This window comes from Wickerhamomyces ciferrii, contig 00120, assembly GCF_000313485.1.
Source record: "Wickerhamomyces ciferrii WGS project CAIF00000000 data, strain NRRL Y-1031 F-60-10, contig 00120, whole genome shotgun sequence".
In the NCBI taxonomy this organism is placed as follows: domain Eukaryota; kingdom Fungi; phylum Ascomycota; class Saccharomycetes; order Phaffomycetales; family Wickerhamomycetaceae; genus Hansenula; species Hansenula ciferrii.
This window is the reverse complement of record NW_011887620.1, coordinates 21,278-44,443: the sequence shown is the minus strand read 5'-3', so window position 1 is coordinate 44,443 and position 23,166 is coordinate 21,278. Positions and strand designations below refer to the sequence as shown.

General features: G+C 29.8%; 5 protein-coding genes across 5 annotated transcripts; 2 read left to right on the top strand and 3 right to left on the bottom strand.

Annotated features, from left to right (window-relative positions):
- Positions 1-2,059: 2,059 nt before the first annotated feature.
- Positions 2,060-3,598, top strand: BN7_3860 (MCT family MFS transporter; the record flags this gene model as incomplete). The annotated part of the gene is made up of 1 exon (XM_011275522.1): positions 2,060-3,598. One exon carries the CDS (start codon positions 2,060-2,062, stop codon positions 3,596-3,598), a length of 1,539 nt encoding a protein of 512 aa, XP_011273824.1.
- Positions 3,599-3,679: 81 nt separating this feature from the next.
- On the bottom strand, positions 3,680-5,389 carry BN7_3859 (uncharacterized protein; the record flags this gene model as incomplete). The annotated part of the gene is made up of 1 exon (XM_011275521.1): positions 3,680-5,389. The coding sequence occupies one exon, from the start codon at positions 5,387-5,389 to the stop codon at positions 3,680-3,682; it is 1,710 nt and encodes a 569-aa protein (XP_011273823.1).
- Positions 5,390-5,574: 185 nt separating this feature from the next.
- On the bottom strand, positions 5,575-7,215 carry BN7_3858 (uncharacterized protein; the record flags this gene model as incomplete). Its single annotated transcript, XM_011275520.1, has 1 exon — positions 5,575-7,215. The coding sequence occupies one exon, from the start codon at positions 7,213-7,215 to the stop codon at positions 5,575-5,577; it is 1,641 nt and encodes a 546-aa protein (XP_011273822.1).
- Positions 7,216-7,448: 233 nt separating this feature from the next.
- BN7_3857 (uncharacterized protein) lies at positions 7,449-9,134 on the bottom strand (the record flags this gene model as incomplete). The annotated part of the gene is made up of 1 exon (XM_011275519.1): positions 7,449-9,134. One exon carries the CDS (start codon positions 9,132-9,134, stop codon positions 7,449-7,451), a length of 1,686 nt encoding a protein of 561 aa, XP_011273821.1.
- Positions 9,135-12,055: 2,921 nt separating this feature from the next.
- Positions 12,056-12,817, top strand: BN7_3856 (C2H2-type zinc finger protein; the record flags this gene model as incomplete). The annotated part of the gene is made up of 1 exon (XM_011275518.1): positions 12,056-12,817. One exon carries the CDS (start codon positions 12,056-12,058, stop codon positions 12,815-12,817), a length of 762 nt encoding a protein of 253 aa, XP_011273820.1.
- Positions 12,818-23,166: the final 10,349 nt, after the last annotated feature.

Sequence of the window (23,166 nt, the reverse complement as noted above, 5' to 3'; positions counted from 1 at the left end):
TCCACTAGGATGGAAAATTCAGACAAATGCACAATATCTGAACATTCGATTATAATGTATTTGATGATCCTTTTGACGTTTTGCACTCTACAACATCAAGGTCGGGTCATAGGTCATAGGGAATATCCGGGGATAGATTGGTGGTTGTGTAGAGCGATCTTTACTATGTGATTAAAGTTAAAACCAAAATCGCTAACAAAAAAATGACAAAATCAATTTTGGATTCCAAAATGAAAAATAAAAAATTTGAAAATCTGAAAAAAATTAAAAAAATCGCTAAGATTTCAGGTCTATTGACACAAAATGTAGTATTGACAACCACATATCCCAGTGGTTGCTTTAAAATTTGGCAGAGATGGTCTAAAGTACCTAAGGTATATCCACGTGAAATTAATAGCTTGAAACCGTCTTCGTTGCTGTGCTATAAGGTGATTCATCCCATTTCGGCATTTTGAGGTTCTTCAAAGTCTCGGGATTTTAGTCAAGTGCTCTGATTTTAGTAAACTTCAACTGTGTACTACAAAGGACTGAACCATCTGATTAACTGAATGTTTTGGAATTTATTATTTCAATCCAATGAATATATAAACATATGAATTTTGAGAGAAAAGAACAACTTTTAGTAGATCGTTTTCTATTCTAAAAATATGACCTTTCATCAAAAATAACCTCATTTCATGAGCTGATTTCTCAAATCTGAAAACGTTAAAGCTCATAGGAAAGCCAGATTCTAGTATTTCAATCAATTTAAAGTTAAGCTATATACTCTTTATAAAATGTAAACAATGTTGAAGTATTGATAACTCAATTCAAACACATGACCTTTGATCAAAATGTGTCAAAAAATCTCAAGTCTTCTCCAGAAAATCAAGTCAGGCACTAAAATTTAAAACATCCAGACACCTAGGACAGAATAAATCAACAATAGAATCTTAGATATCTAAAAATCTTAGAAATTTTTAAAGATTTAAATTATTACTTCTACCACAATACCACCAGTTCAGCGCTTAAAGACTACAAGCACATTTCAACCTTTAAGTATCACTGTGAATAGCTTTACCAAGCTTGAGACTTCTGAGACAATTGATGGTTAGTTCCTGGCCAGTTCTAACAATCAAAGTCACTTGGTCTTTGGCTTTTTTGAACCAGTTGTTTTATTAAGATTACAATTTACTTACATTTGATCTTTTTAGTTACTCTTTAAAAGCAATTCAATTGATACCAATTTCACACTGATGGCTCATTTTATCATACATTTGGATTACCATTCATTGCTTCATCATATGAACTTCTTTTGCTGTTCTTTTTGCTATTCTTTTGCTGTTCTTTCAAATTTGTGTTGATGGCGCTTATCCATTTTGCTGAATCTTTTTGTTTTGGAAGCTATAGATTGCTAATATTATATCCAATTGCTCATTACTTGCTATCAATTTACTAACTAAAGACTCGTTTGTATGTTTATTATGGTGTTAAAATTGTTGTTTCTTTATATGATTTGATATAGCTTAAGGTATGTTGATTTAAATTATTTACAATGATATTCTACAAGGTTTCAAGAGCATTTATCATTTCCTTCTTACTCTTTCTGATACAATAATGGTTCAAAGACATGTTTTAATTTCATTATTGATCAATTAGCTGTTGTGAAGTTGTGTGTATTATATGATTATATAGTTATTCCAATACAAATTTCAACTAAAGTCCAATATATAAATATTGTAGACCCTATAAACCTATCAGACCCCAAAAATCAGAGAGACTGACCAGACCTCCCTAGGCCAGCTCATTTCAACCTTCCAGACCTTTAAATCGAGATTGGGATTCGGGTGAAACTTTCTAAAGCCGAACCTCAATCTCGAATTGCGTCGTGCAGCACCATAGTTAACGCGAAAATTACCCATACAAAAAAACGAGCCGTACCCATTCCCAACCACCAGTGGATCCGATGGTGTGTACTTAACATTCTCTGATGTGCTCATAACCAATGAATATTTATGAATAATTTCTGTGATCATACTCTCTTTTTATTTCATCATGTCCAACATTGTGATTGTTTAAGATGGCCGATCTTTTACCAGTCCCTAAAGCTTTCAAAAAAGATGACGATGGGCAAGAGACAACTGTTGAGCTAACAAACCTGACAGGAAGCTCTCAATATAATCATCCAACTAGTAATGTTGCTAAAGGTTCTGGGTTTACTTTACATACAAATGATGCAGAAGCTCAATCAAATGACAGAGCTCTATCCGAATCACACCCAGCTGTTCATGAGATTAATGAAAATGAAGATGAGAATGTTTTACTGTTGGATCAAGATTTGGAATTCCCAGAAGGTGGGCTAAAGCCTAACTTGGTTGTTTTCGGCTCATTTATGGGTCTTGTGCCAGTTTTTGGTATGACTAACTCAAGTGGTGCTATTGAAGCTTATGTTTCCTCACATCAATTGGCTAACGTTGGTACAAGTGCGGTATCATGGATTTTCTCTATCAATATTTTTATTGCTTTCAGTTCTAGTATTTTCTCTGGTTCTTTTTTCGATAGAAATGGAGCAAGAGCTCCAATGTTAATAGGTGCTATATTATTTTCTGCAGGATTATTTGCTACAGGTAATTCAACAACTGTTTATCAGTTTGTTCTTTCATATGGTGTTGTTAATGGGTTAGGTTTAGGTATGATGATGAGTCCCTTGATCGGTGTTGTATCTCACTATTTCAAAAGAAACAGAGCTACTGCCCTTAGTTGTGCCACTACAGGGGGGTCTATAGGTGGTATTGTATTCCCATTGATTTTAAGATCTCTTTATCCAAAAGTTGGATTTCAATGGGCTTTAAGAATTGTATCTTTCATTTGTTTATTTTGCTTTGCCTTGTCTTTAATCTTTGTTAAAGAAAGATTTTCCAATAAAGTTGAACATGTTGTGGAAGAAGGAGATCAAGAGCAAAGAAGATCAACTAAACTTAAAAATTTCATCAAAACTTATTTCTTAGATATATTTGATTATAAATCATTGTTGGAACCAAAATTTTTGTTTTGTACATTAGCTGTTGCATTATCGGAATCTTCACTCTTTGTTATAATTATCAATTTCCCTTCTTATGCAATTAAAAGAGGTTTCAGTGAAAACACATCATATCTATTAATTACTATTGTCAACACAACAGGGGTTTTAGGTCGTTATATTCCAGGTTATATTGCAGACAAATTCCTTGGTGGATTCAATGTTGTTATGTTAACATTATTCGGTTGTCTTCTGATCAGTTTTATTTTATGGCTTCCATTTGGTTATAGTTTGAAAATACTGTATTCATATGCAGCTTTATATGGATTCTGTTCTGGCTCAATTTTATCTTTATCACCAGTTTGTTGTGGTCAAATATCAAGAACTGATCAATTTGGAAAAAGATTTAGTACAATGTATTTGATTGTCTCTGTTGTGGTTCTTGTCTGTATCCCAATCGGTGGTGCTGTTATTGGTGATGGCTCAATTGATCGTTATAATAAGATGATCATTTATGCTGGGATGTTGAATGTTGGTGGTATAATATCTTATTTTATGTGTAGATATTTTTGTGTTGGATTGAAATTATGTAAATTTTGAAATCTATACACTGCCAAATTACTTGTATATAATTTAATATATAGAAAATAATATTCTTCATACAGTATAAGGATGGAAATTTCAGACAAATGCGCAATACCTGAACATTCTATATAATGTATCAGATGATCCTTTTGACGTTTTGCACTCAACAACATCAAGGTCATCAATAAAGCTTTCCTCATAATGATCTTCCCTATATTCAGCCAAGTTGTATTCTGAAGATATTTGCATATAGTTTGAATAATTCCTCAGTGGAGCATAAATTGTATGTATATTGGTCACATCATTTTCAAGTATAACAACATCTTCATCATCAGAATTATCTTCAGCACTAATAGTTATAATACCATTAAATTTGTGAAAAAAATCATCAATATCACCTCTGATATCTTCATCCATAAATTCCATTTGATAATCCTGTTTTTCTTTAGATAATGGTGTATCTGGATGATTTAGAAAAATCATTACGTTTTGAGGATATGAAGGATCATGACTAACTTCAATTGAATTCAATCTAAGTAATTCAGTTTTATCAAACCCTTTTAAACTATTAATATCAGGAACAACGATATGTTTCAATGAAGAGAAATTCAAATTTTGGAAATCATAGTAATTGATTCTATTGATATCTCGAAATCTGATCGAGTGTTTTTCACAAAAATGATTTAGCTCATCCATCACATCCAAATCTAAAGGAAGACTATAATCAACGGTTTGTGCAATTTTCAAGTATTCAAGGGAGTCAAGCTTAACATCATTCAATTTAAGAAAAAAATTATTCTTAATAACAAGTTTTTTCAAAGAGCTCATATTGGTATTTGATATGGCATCAACATGGACGTCAATTGTCATTTTTACCTCTTCAAGCCTCTCAAAATCACAGTTGTTAATTGAATATAGTAATGGTTGTTGGAAATAGAAGGGATCTTCTCCGGTATCACTTAATAATCCATCCAGCCCTTTGAAATCAACAGTTTCCTTCAATGCACTACCCTCTGTAGAGACATCTTGGTTATTCAGCGTGTCTAAATAATCGTGAGCTGTGTAATTGAAATCAAAGTCTGATGTTGCCAAATATAAAGATTTTAAGTTTTTCAATTTTAACCCATCAATGTTATGATCTTTGGTTTGTTGATTAGTGAAAATCACTAGCTTTATAACATATTTTTCAAAATCCTCTTTACTGAACCGATTCTCAGAAATGTATGACTCATGTGTAATTGGATCACTAACTGACCTTAATTGTAACTCCTCCACAAAATCATTATTTGGTGAACCAACATAGAACTCAGAATATCCTAGAAAAAAAGCATCTTCAAGCTCAAGACTTAGTGATTGATTGGCCAACACGAGTTGATTTTCAGCTTCATCTTCATACTGAATGTGTTTATTTTCCGTGGTGATTTGACCGTCCAAGTAATTACTTTGGAACAAGTTAAGTTGTGTGAAAAAGTTAACTTTGAAAAACGTATCTTCTAATAAGTGCTTATAAACATTACTCACACCCCCATTATCCAACTCTGTATTATAGTTGACAATCCAAATGCTATAATTGACATTCATTTCATCAAACACTTTGAGATCCAAGTCCTGTAAACCATCCACCATTGTCATTGCATGTTGTGGTAAATTCCTGTCATTGGTAACAATTGCAATGTTCTCAATCAATAAATCACCAAACATCTTATCCATTTTATAGAGCCCCTTCAACTCTTCAAACCCATATTTCAGATGCTTAATGAAGATTTTCTGTAGTGCATGATTGGGTAGATCCGTTATACTTATCATAGTCTCCGTTTATGAAAGATAATTCGATGGGTATTAAAGATTTAAGAATTTGTTTTGAGTTTACATATCTTTAATTTTATGCCTGCGCGAAATTTATTTACGATGTATGACAATAGCACAATAGCTTCAACATTTGTTAGTGATTTTATACTGAAGTCTAAGATTATATAAGGTTCTCTATTAGACTATCTGTCTAGCAAGCAATAATAATAAACATTTGTTTCATTCATATCACCGTATGAAGTTTGACATCTTACTATTGGCTGTTGAGGGACAAACGCTGCTGAAGTAGAAGTTGTAATTCCAACAAAGTTTTCATTTTGAGGCAAGCTTCTTCCTTGAAATATTTCATCTTTGGTCACTGGTATGAATAAATTCATTACTTTATTCTTGTTTTCAACAAGAAATATACTGTTAAAATCATAGAAAAAATCTTGTGCCCAATGTTCTGAACCAACAACATTAGTTTTGCGAAATGCTGTATATGGTAAATTATTCTTGTGGAATATACCACCAGGGAACGTTGTAAATACAGCAACTTTATAATTGATATTTGGTTCATCCTGAACTTCAACTGATAATAATCGTGGTAATCTTTTCCTGTTAAAATAACTTAAGGTTCTAAGATTTGGCACCACTAAACATTCTAATTTTTTGAAATCTGTGTTGATGATTCTCAGAAAGTTCAAATACTTAATATTATGGGATGGAACAGAATATCTATTACAAAATCCGTTGATCTCTTCATCGAACTGGACCTTTTTATTTTCAAACAATTTTTTGTAGGACTGAAAAACTAAGCTGATTTTCAACATAGTTAACGATGAAAACTCACAATTTTCAATATTAAGTAAGATGTTATTTCTTATTTCCAATTCTTTCAATGAGTTACACTTGACATTTTTGAATGATTCAATTTTGGTGTAATTTGTTGTTCTTAACTTTTGTAAACTTGGAAAATCACAATAAGAGATGGAATACAAACCATATTGCTTGAAAGCCTCTTGCTTCGAATTATCTTCATATATACTAAAGCTATCTTCACGGATAACGCACAATTCATCTTCAACTACTGGAGCTGAGTTCAGATAAAGCTCTTCCAAGTTTAGTAAATGTAGATTATTAACTTGGAATGTAGCACTGGTTAAATGAGCATCATAATTTGTAATGCGTAATCTTTTTATATATTTCTTGAATGATTTCTTAACAATCTCACTTTTTGATAAGTAATTTCCTCTGCTATTGGCTTTTGGTTCCATATTCCTTAATTTCAACTCTTCTTCTAAGTTATTAGACACTGGTGATCCAATAAAATATTCATTCATCCCCAATAGATACACATCATCTGCAGAGCTAAAAATACCACGATTTACTTTGTTCTCATTTATGGCATATAACCCAGTAGCTTTATCGTATTTCTCTATTTCATGATGCATTAATGAGACACCTGAAAGAAATGAGTTTTTTATATGACAATTTGGTGTGAAGAAGTTGACCTTAAATTTTCTTTTTAGCACCTCGTTGAATTGTTCAAAAATTTTCAAATCATACCCCATTTCAAGGTTATAATTCACAAAATAGTATTTAAATCGACTATCAGCCTTCTCCACTATCCTAAGGTCCAAATCATCAAGGCCATCAACAAGTGTCATTTCATGGTTTGGTAAATTGATGTCATTTGTCACAATGGCGATGGAATTCTTTAATAACCCACCAAACTGCTTGTCTATGCGATAAAGCGCTTTCAAATTTTCAAATCCATAATCCAAATGATCAATAAAGATTTCTTGCAAACAATGATCTGGTAAGTCTGATAGTCTAACCATCTTTGGTGGTGTAGATTAGTTTTGATTCAGTTTGTAGTTTGAATGAACATGAAAATATATGAACATTCTTCTTCGCGCGTGCCCCATATTATTCTCTTTCAACAAAAGATGTATATGATCTACACAAAAAATGTTTATAATCTTACGTCAAGATCACTAGGCAACAGAATCATTCGATTATGATATAAAATTTATAAATCAGTATAAACAAAAACCCTTCACATTCTCAGAAATTAATTAACAAACGAGTAGTAAAAGACATTAGTTACTTTTGTTTTCCCTTTACCTGACTGGCAACGAACAATTGGAAGACTAGAGTAAGAAACAGATGTACTTACATCCAGTTCAAGCTCATTATCTTTATTCAAAGTTGATGATGAATTAATTTGTGATTTCCGTTCATTAATATTCAATGGTGTAAATAAGCTCAGGTAAGTTGCATCTTTATTCTGAAATCTTAACATTTTTCTAAAAACATCTTTAAAGAAATTTGTGAGTGTTTCTTTTGAAACATCTGAGTGTGAAAGTACATGTTGACATGATTGAAGTTTGTCATTATCTGGGAAGTCAAAGAAAATAATGATTTTAGAATACAAATTTGGTGAAATATTTGTAACTTTTAATGTTTTCAAATTTGCTAAATCCAAATCTTTAAAATATTCAAAAAGTTTCACATTGGGGACATGTAGATTTTCAATGCTCTTCAAGTCTGTGTTTTTCATATTCAAAAAATTGATTGATTTTATTTTTTCATATGAGATATCATAACGACCACAAAACTCACCAAAATCTTTTGCAAAATTCGCTATGTTTTGATCTTCTTTAACAATTTTGGAAATATCAAATAATTGATTAATTTCAAGGGACTTCAATGATGTAAAATCACAATTATCAATGTTCAACATCACATTATTATTGATTTTCAAATCATCTAATAAAGGCAACTTGGAATTATGAAGTGATATAAGTTTAGAATTATGCATCAATTTTAGTTTTTGTAGATTGGGAAAGTTATTATTTGATAACGAATAAAGAAAATATTCTTCAAATATTTTATCCCTAGATACACCATCAAAAACACTTGTCATATCCTGAGGTTGACCAGAAAGTCTATCTTCCAACATTCCTGAATCCAAATACAATTCCTCCAAATTTTCTAAGTGTAAGTTATCTATTTCAAATAATTTCCAGTTGTTACTATAGTTGGTGATCACTAATCTCTTAATATATTCTTTGAGCGAGTCATCAGTAAAATTATCCTCTGATGTTTTTTTATTCCCTTTGATATTGAATGAGGAATCTATTGGTCTCAATGATAATTCATCTTGCAAGTTGTTTGAAGTTTTAGCGCCCACATAAAATTCATTATACCCCAACAGATACTTTTTAGTTGTTAATTGTTGAAGATTCTGCAAAATTTTATTCTCAGCTATGCATGAGTCATCTGTGAAAATATGTTCATCATAATGTTCATCATAATGTTCTGTGATAGCATGAGATTCAATAACATCTTGTTTTAAAACAATCCCAGAAGAATGTGAAATCTTAATGTGATAATTTGGACGGAAGAAATTTATTTTGAACTGTTTGCCTAAAGAATCATTAAATAACTGAAAAAGCTTCATATCATAACCCAATTCCAAATTATAATTAACAAAATAAAACTTATAATGTTTATTATAATTATGTCTAACATTATCAACAATTACCAGATTCAAGTCAGAAAATCCATCAACAAGTAACAATTGATGATTAGGAAGATTTTTATCATTGGTTATTATACCAATTGATCTTCTAATGAGTCCACCAAATTGTTTATCCACTCTATAAAGAGCTTTGAGTCCTTCAAATTGATAATCCAAATGTTCGAGGAATATATATTCCAAACAATGGTCTGGTAAGTCTGATAAACGGGTCATTTTATGAGTTCAACCTGCTGATACTTCTTTTATCAAAGCACCATGATTATCAAGACAACGAGTAAATTACCAACATTATATATACATTTATACCAGCTAATTCTTCTTCATGTAGTTTGTCTTGTATAATGTCGATTTTCATTTTAAGTTTAAAGTTTATCAAACGCGAAAAAAAAACTTTAAATATGAATAACAAGAGTCTTAGTGTCAAAATTTTAGCTTCAAAGAAAACGGGAGTACTCCAAAAAGGTTTATTTGATATAGGGGTTTGTTGATGTTTTCTTTGTTTATCAGGTCTTGTGTTGTCTTGTGCTGTCTTGTTTGTCTTTGAGTTTGCTTTGTTTATGGGGAATGATTATTTGAGGTAGATTATCATGGGTATAATTGATGGTGGTATAAGTTAATATGATTTGAATTTGAGTTTGGATGGCTTCAAACAATTACCAATTCTCTTCTGGGAATTTAACTTTTCAAATGACACCTTACTTATACCAGGCTCAAGCTTCACTGTTAATCATGAAATAAGCTGTTGTTTTTGTTTAATTCAATAATGATTTTATACAATATCCTTTGATTTTTAATGGAAATTTGAAGCTATCATTTGAGTATTATTTCATTTATTAATTGATATTTGATCTAAATTGGGCATATAAATTATTATCATCTTATCCTGTTATAATCAGATGTGCTTTTGTTAATGTCACAAGAGGTTTTTTTGACACAAATCACATCAATACTAGTTATTTTCTTAGTTTTGGTTAACATTTCAACTGAAATAACACTTTATTTTGGCGTTGAAACCATATTTCAAAAGGTCCAGATGATTGTAACAGTATCAAAATTTGACAACTCATAGAAAAATAAAAATTATAATATTAATAAGGCTATAGCTGAAAAGCATATGGCACTGCCATTTGATTTATTATAACCCTGTTCTATGATACTATTTCAAAGTTAAGTATAGTTCATCAACCTTGTGATATATTTAGATTATGTCCCTTCCTACTTAATGATCACTTTATAAAGATTCATCAGATAACAAATTCAGTTAAAAAATATTTATTAGGTACATGTATGAAAGAAAAAAAGCCACTAAATTATACACCACAAACACAATATTCAAAAGCAGGCTGAGAACGGTTGGTAAGTGTTTCATGTCAAGTAATTGCGCCTGATCTAGTGTTAAAAATTGAAAGATCAAAGAACTTCACAACTAACATATGTCTTTATGGCTGTACAAGCAAAATTTTCCATCATTTTCCAAGATCTGTCAGGTATTAACTATATTTCCCTGCTTAACATTTCAGGTTTCATCAAGCCTTACAAGATTACATTCAATTTATACTACAATTATCTCAGCCTATATCAAATTTCAATTATATCTTATTGCAAGTTTCAAGTTGAATCAACGTAAATAATTTACATCGGAATCGGATAACCTTAATTCGGATATGGCTTATAGAAAAAATTGATATCATGAAATGTATAACGAGTAATAAATTAGATAGTACCGCAAGCTATCTTAAACTTGGATCAGTATTCTTCAGATACTATTAATCAATCTTGATCAGATAGATGAGGATCACTAAATAATGGATCTCAAATAATGGATCTCACAAAATCTATATCAAATGACATCCTTATGAACCTTTAACTTACTGAACTAATTTCTTTTTACGCGTAAATTCTATTAAGGGTCTAAAAATTTAAATACTTTTGTAAAGCTGTATCGGCCCGGTGTATTGTCTTTAATCAGGTGTTGAAAGTTGAAAGTAATGATTTCAATTGGAAGTTGCAGATTGTATAGAAAGAATGTTTAGAAGCCAATGGCCAATATATTTAATTCAAAGTTGAAGGGTTCACATATCACATATCTTTCAACGTGTTATCTTTGAATGAAATGATTATATTGGTTGTTGCTAATTGATATGTCGATGATATGGTTGCAAATGATTGCGTAAAATTTCTCAACTCCTGAACCCTTAATCAAATTCAAGGGCAGTGTTTAACAACTTCATGAGACGGTTTTAATTTCTGGAAACGACAATTTTGGACAAATAGTACACTGCCAATGACTCCTTGAGCTTAGGCAGAGTAGACGATGTGATAATATTATTCAACCTCTATATAATACCCAACTACAAGTACACAGCTCCTTATATCTTTCAATCTTGATATCTGTAATTGCATTCAACGGCTGTTTTGGGTATATAATTTTGCAACGTTTTCGGGACAAAAAGAAATTCCACGTAATCGCAAATTCAGCCTCCTTTCTCCTCAGAACTTGCCGATAACCCTAGTCAATAACCACTCCATATTCACCAATGTGTACTACTAAACCACCATTAATCAATAACAAAAGCCTATGATTGAAAAGCCAGAGTCTGGGGCATCATAACGGTGGTGATTGTTCTTGGATATCTGGTAAATTGACAAAGGGTCTTCAGGGTTTTTGATACTGTGGGACCGGTCTTGGCAAAAGCTTAGCATTTTTTCATTCTTCCGTTGATCAAATCTGGAATGGGACATAAAGAAAATGGAAAAATAAAGAACCAATCCAAAAGCAAGGAAAAGGAGACAAATGGAATCTATCCAGAGATTCAGGTAGAACTTTGTATACCGGTTGAATCTGGGATAGTGGGTTGTGGTTGCCTTGTGCTTTATGGGTTCATTTGTCCAGAAAAGTACTTGGATATACCTTCTAAATTTAAATAGCGATGTACCGAAAATTAATTACATGTATGACAAATGTCCTGAAAGTTTTTGATGATTCAAATTTGAACCCTGAAATTAGAAATATTGCAACGTATTTAAATAAACTGTTTCGACCTTCTCTTGGCAATTCACTTGACAGCTTTATTCTTGATAAATAACTGATACAAAAGTTGAGAACTATAATATAAAGCATATACACTATAAACATGTCTTTATTAGATGCTAATCTAAGTCGTTTGGACAATCAAAAGAATATTTCTTTACCTCCTATATCTTCCATCATTAAGAGTATAGATCAACAACAGCAACAACAACCTTTACCAAATGTTAACTCAACTTCTCCAAATTCAAGAAATAATACATTATTACAGAATCAAAATCCAACATTCCCTTCATTAGTTACAAATCCATCATATCAAGCACCAGTTATAGTTACAGATAATACAAATTCATATACCTACAACACTTTTAGATCATTATCTCAAGATTCAATTACATCAACTTCCACCCCTTCAATCCCATTACCAATAATTCCAAATCAACAATCTTCAATACCATATACAAATTTACCAATAACTCAAACTTTACAAATACCACAACAAAGATATCATCATGATTCATCATTATCCCCATCAACTCAATCACATTTAACTCCATCACCAACCATATCTAATACATCAATAAATTCATCAACTTCACCAGTTTCAAATACATCTTTATCACAATCATTACCAAATACTACATCCCAGGGTAACAAGAGAAAATATACATGTAGAACATGTACTAAATCATTTACAACATCAGGTCATTTAGCAAGACATTCAAGAATTCATACAGGTGAAAGAAAACATATTTGTCCTCATCCAAATTGTGAATCAAGATTTGCAAGACAAGATAATTGTATGCAACATTATAAAACTCATTTAAATAATAAATTAAAAAGAAGAAAATATACAAAGAAGGTATGATGGATGTTGTTATATATTTATAGTTATGAATTAATGAATGAAATGAAATTACATGTTTTGTAGTTTGAAAAAGAAATGTATATTGAACTTTATTCATTAATACTCATCAAATATTGTTTCAGTTTGAATGGAAGTAAAAAATGTAAAGTTTCATCATGTATATTCAAAAAAATAATGACCATTTGAATTTAATTCAAGTGTAATTAAAATACACATCAATAGATCAAAATCTTTCTTTAGTAATACTCTGAAAAATAGAAATTAAACATTAAACCAAAATAGGCTATGATGAAAGTGCACAATGGCAATTATTCAAATATGGTGATTGTTGACAAGATGCGAATTCTTGATGAATATCTGTAATAGTTAATTATTAATATTTCAATCTCTTAAGTCCTTAGTCAATTCATGAATGAATATACCTTTAGTTTAATATATTTACATACACCATGAAAATTCGAAAGTGTGGTCATTAACGAACTATTAAAACGTTGCTTTATCCAAAACCAGACAACTTCCAGTTGAATCTAAATAATGTTTATATTATAACTTAAAAAATGTAAATTTTTTTTCTTGGGAATATGTTCAGACTCATATTATACAAAAAAAATCGCGCACCAGTATAGAAATATATCAAAGCAGAGGAAGCTACGCATTTAAATGCATTTATATATAAAGATTTTCAATAATTAATGAATTTATTGTTATTTTACAAGTAAAAATAGGTAGTTATAATACTGCTCATGTTTTTAATGGTTGCTTCAAACTGAAGTTATAGGACAAGTTATGAATTGAATATGGTGAATTTCATGTGATCAAGTAGTTCAAAGTTTTAAGGGCAATATCATAAGACCATTAAGTAGATAATAGATATATACATAGGTTCTTCAATGACTTAGATTGATTCGTATTTAATGAATGATATATTTACTCATCACTTACAAGCTAATGTTTTGTAAAAGTTGTTGAAAAGAAAAACGTATATTGAATTTTAATCATTAATACTCATCAAATAATTTTTCAATTTGAATGAAAGTAAGAATGTAAAGACTCCATTTTGTAATAAAAGACCTTTAAATCATTTGATTTCTGTTATAAAAACAATACTTGATAATAGTCTTTAGCTGATTCATTAAGATATCAAAATTAGTGGATATTCTCAAAAAAGATTAAGATATCAAAAGTGGATCTCAAAAAAGCCTACCATCCGGTCACACTTGAAAATACAAATTTCTGGAAATTTACCTCAAGGAATGAAACTCAGTCCTGCCTTGTTTCAACAAACCATCATAGATTTTACTTATCATCAGACGTTTAGTTTATTATAAATGAAATCAACTTTAATTAATTTTTTTTTTTTGCCAGAACCTCAACAACGTCGTTTCACAAATTTAATTCGCGGGTACCTCATAAATAGCAAAATTAGCCAGCTATATATTATTAGATACTAGCCTTGATGAGCAGCTATGATTCAATTAAGAGATGACTATCCTTCTATAATTGGAGTGAAGAAACAATCATTTTACTACTTGAAGGTACGATCATACCACGATTATTTGGGAAAAAAAATGTATATTAAGTTTCAATCATTAATACTCATCAAGTGATCGGTTAACTTGAATGGAAGTAAAAATGTGAAACTAATTAATCAATCCATGATATAATATGGTCCATGATCTAAATAAAACATAAACATTGTTATATGTATATCAATGATCTTTATTAGAATCAGGAATCTTTGTGAGTATTAGTTAACAGTACGTATCAAATCACCATTTTCAAAACGTGAAGATTTATTTCAAAAATTCCAGCGATTATAGTATTCCTGCGGATTTCATCAACATGTACCGATCAACCTTGTATCATTCTGACAAATAACGGGAAAACAGCAGCTGAACAATAATAGAAAACTTAAAAAACAAGTCTTTGAATTCGATGTATTATAGTATGATCCTTTCGAGTACATTGTTATGGAATTTGTGTATAAATTTGAAAAATCTTTCCTCGGGATCAGTGCTCATAACAAACAAGCAAATTCAAAGCTGATTCATTTAATCTAAAGGTGAAGAGGTGTTTAACATGTGAATATTAATTGATGAAACTAATTATATCAATATGGATATTATCTTATTGCGTATCGCTTAACCGAATTATGAATACTGCAACATATTTCATTAATTGTCCATGTGATTCTAATATAAAGAGAACTTCAATGTTGTATATTTGTACAAGTGTACAAGTAGTAAACAATCAATCGATCGAACTATCACGTCTATATTGAATAGTATGTAATTGAATTAGTGCTCCACATGATTGGTCACATCAAGAGTTTTGAAGTTTCACGTTATAAATAATATATTACTTCATACAATATAGTTCTTTGTGAACTACAGATGATTCATCGAAAAAATTGTATATTGAACTTCGACAATCATTAATACTCATCAAATAATATCACAACTTGAATGAAAGTAAAAATGTAAAAGCTTCATTTGGTGAAAACATATCTCATAACCACTTGATTTCTGTTATAAAAACAATATTTGATTATAATCTTCACCATTAATTACCCATCTTAAAAATTTAAAAGTAAAATTGACTTGAAAAAAGCATATCACCAAATGCCACTCTCAGACAAGTAATGCGAGGAGAAAATCAGATTTTGAGTATTCCCACAGGAAATGAAGATATCCCCATCAATATTTTAAAAACACATCAAAGAATTTTATTTCAACGACCATGACGTAGATAGTATATAAATACGTACTAATTGCAGTCTGTTTATAAATGAAAATTGAAATCTTTTTTTCCTTTTTCCGAAACCTACACATTTCGCGGTATCATGTCACGACTCACCCACCAGGTGTACTATATACTAAATAAACTAGCCTAATTCATGAGCTATGATTGAATTAAGAGATGGTTATATTTCTGTAACGATACTGGAGAAAGAACCATTCTACTACTTGAATATTCGAACATAATAACATGATCATTTGGGTGAAAAATGTATATTAAGTTTCAATAATTAATACTCATCAAGTGATTGGTTAACTTGAATGAAAGTAATAATGTTGAAGTTCCTGTAATTTCAATCAATTAGATAATGGCCATTTGGGATCGATTCAAGTAGCTATTTCTAATCTTGCTTTTGAATAACTTTACCTTTTAAACGATACTAAAAACCCATGATTGAAAATCAGCTAATTTGGTCCAGAATTTAAACGTGAAGTTGATTTCATAGGTGGCAGAAAACAGATAACAATCAAGATTACTAAAGCGTACTTTAAAAGAATTAACTCATTTCTTCGAAGTATTCTTGAGCTAATATCCAAACAAAAATGGAAGCAACAAAAATTTCACAAGTATATCACAAATATTCTAATCAAATAATGTATCAATGATTCAGCTATCAGGTCTTTGGCAGTATAAGCTCATTTCCAGAGCATCCGCTCAATCCACAACCAAATGGAAGTAACGAACGTTTGAATAGTACCTTATGAAAATATTTCTGTTGAACAGTAATTAGTTTGGGTGATTTTACTATTTTTTTCTTTCTAGCTGGTGAAAACGAGGTCGTGAAATTTCGCGGATAATTCTATATATAAGTTCTCTAAACTATAATTGATTATCGACGAGTTAGTAAATAAAGCTGTGATCTGTAATATATGATTGTATATTGATTTATGAATATGTATTAATGGTAATATACCATAGACATTTACAAATGATCAACAACTTGAAAGAAAAAATTGTATATTGAAAATTAATCATTAATACTCAACAAATGATGTTTCAACTTGAATGAAAGTAAAAATGTAAAGTTTCATAAGTAATCTATTGATGAATATAATGACCTTTGGACTTGATTTGAGTGTAATGCAAAACACGTTAATATCACCCTTATTTGTAAATACCAATGGCCAAAAGAGTCAAAATAAATCAATGCATTAGTTTCCAAAGGTACAAGTGTAGTCACGGAACGTACTTTCAGTCATGCTAATCAAATAATATGCTTAAAAACATGATATTTTTAAACAAACAAACATATAACAACAACTGCGACTGACGTATGGGCTGTTTGTATGGTAATGATAATTTTATTTATACAAGAAAAAAATTGTTTCATTAGCTTCTCCTTGGAATTGACGAGTTTTTTTTTTTGTTTTTCAAAGTCGACGATCTAGTAACTAGTTCACATTTCGCGAGAATTCTAGATTGTTGATCAAAAAGTTTATAATATGGTATAGTTTCGACATATGAACTAATATTGAGTGTATAGTAAAGATTAATATGTTATTCTTGTTTATTAGCGGGAACAATTGTACTATTTTAAATTCAATGGAGCGTCACATTATGTGTCAATTCATATGATATGGAGTTCTATGCCGGTATATTGAAAAGCTGAACATTCCGGTGAGTAGATATCTGTAGAATTATTTGAACTTTAGGATCCACAGCTTATCCTGTAATCATAATCGAATGAATAGCTGTGTTTAAGATATAAGACTTACAAATCGACCTGGTATACTAGCTTTGTGGAATTTTTAGTTCAAAAAAAATGTATATTTTAATCATTAATGCTCATCAAATTATGTTTCAACTTGAATGAAAGTAAAAATGTAAAATTACATAAGTAATATATTGATAGATATAATGATCTTTGAATTGCAACTGGTTTAAGTGGAATGAAACACCTCATATAATCTCTTTGAATTATAATGGATAACTTTATTGTAATTTGTAAATACGGCCAGTGACCAAAAGAATCAAAAATAAATCAATGCATTAATTGCAAAAGGGAGCTCAGTAAATACGGAGAGGTCGTTCAGTCAAGTGAAACAGATTCTCACTAATAGTAGAAAACACATGTTAGGTACTGAAACTAATTTGAACAAAACAGGACAACTTTTCAAGAAAAAAAAAATATTTTATATTTTTTTCTCCTTTTCACAGATTTCGCGGGCATTATAGTAATAAACAACAGATGTAATATGGTTTCAATATTTACCAACTGATAATATATAGTAAATTTGTTATTATAGTATAGTTATTGTTATGAATGTACTACTAATTGGACCAAACTTCAAGTTAATTTTACAACGTGTGTATTTCTTGTTAATTGATATCTAAGATAGAATATATGCATAGTTCCTTTTTTGAAAAGATTTCGATGAGTAGAGGTATACAGGATTATCAATTTTACAATCAACGAGTAAACGAATGGTATTAATTCATGCGGTTAAAAATTAATAAATTTACAGATTGATTTGGTATCCTTTGAGAAAACGTTTTTGGGAAAAATGTGTATTAAGATTCAGTCCATTAATACTCATCAAATATAATTTCAACTTGAATGGAAGTAACAATGTCAAAACTTTTGGTCATTAAAGAATGAATATATGAACTCATGTATAGTATATTAAATACACTCATGACTATTTATCATGATATTTCTTAAACAATGTTTATAAAGCATTAAACAACGCAATATTGTAGAGCTTTGCAAAATTTGGCTGCTAATATTCGCTAATGAACATATTAAGTGACAAAAATGTAGCTATGTTATTGACGCTATTCAACCTATTTCCATTTGAACAGTACAATCATCATATTTGCTCAATTGTTGAAAGTGAATTGGGATCAAGAAAGGTGATTCTTTTGTAATAATTAGTAAGTACTAAAGAAAAGAGTATAAAAATTGTTTAACCATTTTTTTTCTATTCAATTTGATCTCACAGGGCTCGTAACACGTAACATGTTAACTTACAACATTACAATTTGTAATTAGTTCAAATGAACGTTCTATATGAATAATTCTCCACTATTGCTCATAGATCAAAGACTGATTATATACTGCAATTATGAACTATATAGTATTCATCAAATACTATTAATTTGCCTTTTCGGTATAATCATCTTGAAGAAAGATCCATGATCATGATGACGCGATCTAGATGGTATTATAGGATAATGTAATTTTAAATTTGCCATTACGATTGACTAGAGATCTGCTCTCTGAATATTACGGGATTATTGATTTGAAATTTACTTCTCCTTCAACTATCTCTCATTAGTCCAATTGAGTACATATCAATTGTATGTCTTTATATATCACACGAGATTCAACACAATGTAATCACAGGCTATCATTTAAACAAATCATAAATAACATTATTCTCTACATTGATTTGGAACTTTTTTAAAGTCATTTTGCAAGAATAAATATGTATTGAATCATAATCATTAATACTCATCAAATAATGTTTCAACTTGAATGGAAGTAAAAACGTAAAAATTCATAATTAATTAATTGATAAATATAATGATCTTTGAATTGCAACTGGTTTGAGTGAAGTGAAACACATCATAGTCTCTTTGAATTATATTGGACAACTTATTTGTAATTTGTAAATACCAGTGACCCAAAAAAATCAAAAAAAATCAAATTATATTTAGTTGCAAAATGGAAAGGGATCATCCGTCATAATAGAACGAACGTTCAGCCAAGTTAAACAAATATTGACAGCAAGCACAAAGCACATGTTAACAAAAATTATAAAATTGTAGTCTAAAATTTTGAACGAAACTATAGTGAAGAAAATACTAGAAATATTTCATTTTTTTCCTCCTGAAATTGTGTGCCTTCACATTTCGCGGGCAAATTATAGTTTAAAGGTATAGTTTATATCAACTTATATACTCTGTGTATAGTAAAGACAAATATGTATTGTTATGATAGTATAATTATGACCATGGAGGTACTATTAGTTGAACCAAAATTTGAGTGAATTTGAGTATATATTTCTTGTCAATAAAGTAATCTAAACTTCTAACTAATCCCTCCAACCTCGATTGATAGGATTTCGATGAGAAGATGCGTATGGGATTATTTTAACAATGTGTACAATCAATTAGTGAATAAAATAAGCGTCTACAAATTGACGCTTGGTACTTATAATTGCTTGTGAAAGTTGCTCAGAAAAAATGTATATTGAATATCTTAATCATTAATACACATCAAGTAATAATTTCAACTTGAATGAAAGTAAAAATGTAAAATATCAAGTAATGTATATCTGATAAATTGTATAAATATCACAAATAATCATTCAAAACTTATATCAAGGAACACGCTATTGAACTAAACAAAAGTGTGAAAATAGATCCCATTCGAATAACAACTTTACCAAACGTTTGCTACCTGATGCTGAATTTTATCACATTTAAAGCCGTCACTGGTAAATTTAAATATTTGGTTGTCCACAAGGGCTGAAGCTATCACCTGAATCTAAAATATATACTTTAGTTTATGTTTATGAAACGAACTTATATTTTTCGATAAAAACTCCACGTTACAAATTGAATTCGCGGTACTTTGAGCAGTTATGTAATTTTTGTATATTTTGAATAGATCAATGAGACTACTAGTTATTTCGTTAGCTATAAGAAGCCATGGAGATTATTTCTTTAAATATACGAAGATGAAAGCTACTTCTACTATTTGAAATATGCATGACCATATCATGATTATTTATTGCAAAAAATGTATATTAAGTTTCAATCCATTAATACTCATCAAATCATGTTTCAACTTGAATGGAAAGTAAAAATGTGAAACCTTCTGTTACGAATGATCTTATAATCTCAAATTATGCTAGTTTCTGTATAAATATAATTGATTATTGATCTATGAATTTTTCTTTATATCTTAACGAAAAACTTGTAGCAAACCGAGAGAAACTTGACTTAACTATATTGCCAAAACAATGTTAACTTCCCTGATAAGATGTTGTAATGCTTTGTAGACGGGTCGAACATTAAAATAAGTAGGCCAACTGGTGATACATATCAGTCAAGCATTTTAAAAATAAAAGAGAATAAGTTCTAGTAAATTTTTTTGATACTCGAACTATGAAAAAATTTGATGTTAACAGGGCACATAACACAAACCACAACAGTAACTCAGCTAGAGATCATTCTGTGTAATAGTAGTGATGGTTTATTTGTTCTCTACATCACTACTATCAGATACCATGGTATCAAGTAATATACAAGTCATTATACTACATATCTTTTGAAGAGATGTCTCAGCCAATTATATAGTATCTATATTGTACATTGATAATATTACAACAGATTAAATATTATTGATTTACATAAATATCAATTGATAGTAATGTCGATCTTATTTACAACTGATTTATGGTTTGTGAAAATATAGATATGAAAAAGAATGTATATTGAATTTAAATCATTAATACTCATCAAATAATGTTTCAACTTGAATGAAAGTATAAAAATCTAAAAATTTCATGGATTTCAGATAAAAGATCTATATGATGATTATTATTAAATCTCTGTTATAAAAAACAATCTCTGATTATAGTCTTTCTCTTGACCTTCATAAGTGATTCACCAAGTTGGATTTAAAGAGTGCCTATAATCAAATAAGAATACCAAAGAATTCACCGTTTTCAAGTTACAAATTTCACCATGAATTCAAAAAAACAGATTTAACTTTAAAGTGCTACCACAGGGATTGTCCATCTCACCAATCATTTTTCAAATCACGTCTAACACAAATTTAAATGTATGTTACAAATCGTTTGTTTATAAACTATGAAATCATATGAACTTTTTCTCAAAACCTCGTCGCGGTTTCGTGGTGTTCGACAAATTCAATTAATCGCGTGCACTTATTATCCTAATCATGATTCATAATCAACATTCAAATAGAATTATACAATAAGCTAGAATTTATTGATTTGTAATGGGATTCAAAAAAGAGAATTAATGTACTACTTTAATATATTATCATTGTTTCATGATCCTTAATTGTGAAAAAAAAAATGTATATTAAGTTTCAATCCATTGATACTCATCAAATATAATTTCAACTTGAATGAAAGTAAAAATGTGAAACAATTTTGTATTGAATGATCTTATAATCTCAAAGTATGATATAGTTTATTAATATATTGATTATTGATCATAAGTATAATGAATCTATCTTTTTGAACCCGTTTCTTGTAGAGGACCGAAAGTAACTTGACTTCTATACTAAATTGCAGTCGTCTACTTCTCAAGTTGTTTAAAAAGCTGTTATGATGGATCTAAAGGAAATTACATCCTTTTTAAGAATATTGTATGCTTCATAGATGGAACAAAGGTTAAAACCAGACGACCTAAGGATGAATACATTAATAAATCTTTTTGTAAAAGAAAGAGTTCAAATCGTGTATATATTTTTCAACAAAAGTGAAAAATTTTAATCTTGTACAGGGCTCATAACACTGAACACTGAACCAGCTGCTATATAATATCAACAAGCTGGTAACTTATAATTTGTTCTATTAGGTATCATAGTGATGGTTGATTCAGTCTTTACATCATCAGTTTCAAGTCATCAACTTTATTTCAAAAAAGTCATACGTAAGTCATTAATCATGACACTATTATTTATTATATATGTACCTCATTTAAACTTTTATGGCTTAGATCAAACAGTTTATAGATCAATTTAAGCATTGATACATAAAGAAGCTTTAAAGTCATTCGATCAATAGATTTATTAATTAAGACAGTATTAGATCAGTTCATTTACTCTATGAAGTTTATATGATCTCGATTGAATCTACTCATCAAATCGACAATCGCAATCTATTGAAGTGTATAGCAATGTATAGAAGGATCTTTTAACTAATATGTAATAAACCAATTTGATTGGATAACACTCTATTGTAGTTTGTGGCTTACTTCATGGCTCCGTTGCTATTACACACGTTGGTTAAAGTTGTATAATGTAAGGAATATGATTCAATCTTGATATGCAGGGATTAATATAACAATTATAACCTAGAATAAGCTCAATAACATACCAAATTCTGGAATACAATTACCATTTCATCTTTATGATCCTTTCCCTAAGCTATCCATTATCCAATCACATCTCTTCATTCAATTCCCGTACTAAAACCATCTTTTGTTCGATCATTTTTAGTGAAGTTCCATCGAATTCAACATGCATTTAGCTATTAACAAGAGATCCCAGAAAGCTTAAAACACCAGGAAAACTCGTATTGAACTCCCAAAAAAGCAGATATATATAATAAAATACCACAGAACAATAATATCATACATCTACTACTTATAAACCACTTTAAAATGGATAAAATCATGTAAATTAGTAGTTCAACTCTGTCATTCTGCAATGTGTTCTAGAATTGATTTGCGAATTTTTGTTTTTTATAGCAAAAATTTAAGCGTAAACGATTTTTAAACAAAAGAACAAGCAAAAAATATGAAACGAAATGATATTATTACAAAGCAATGGTGATTTTATACGA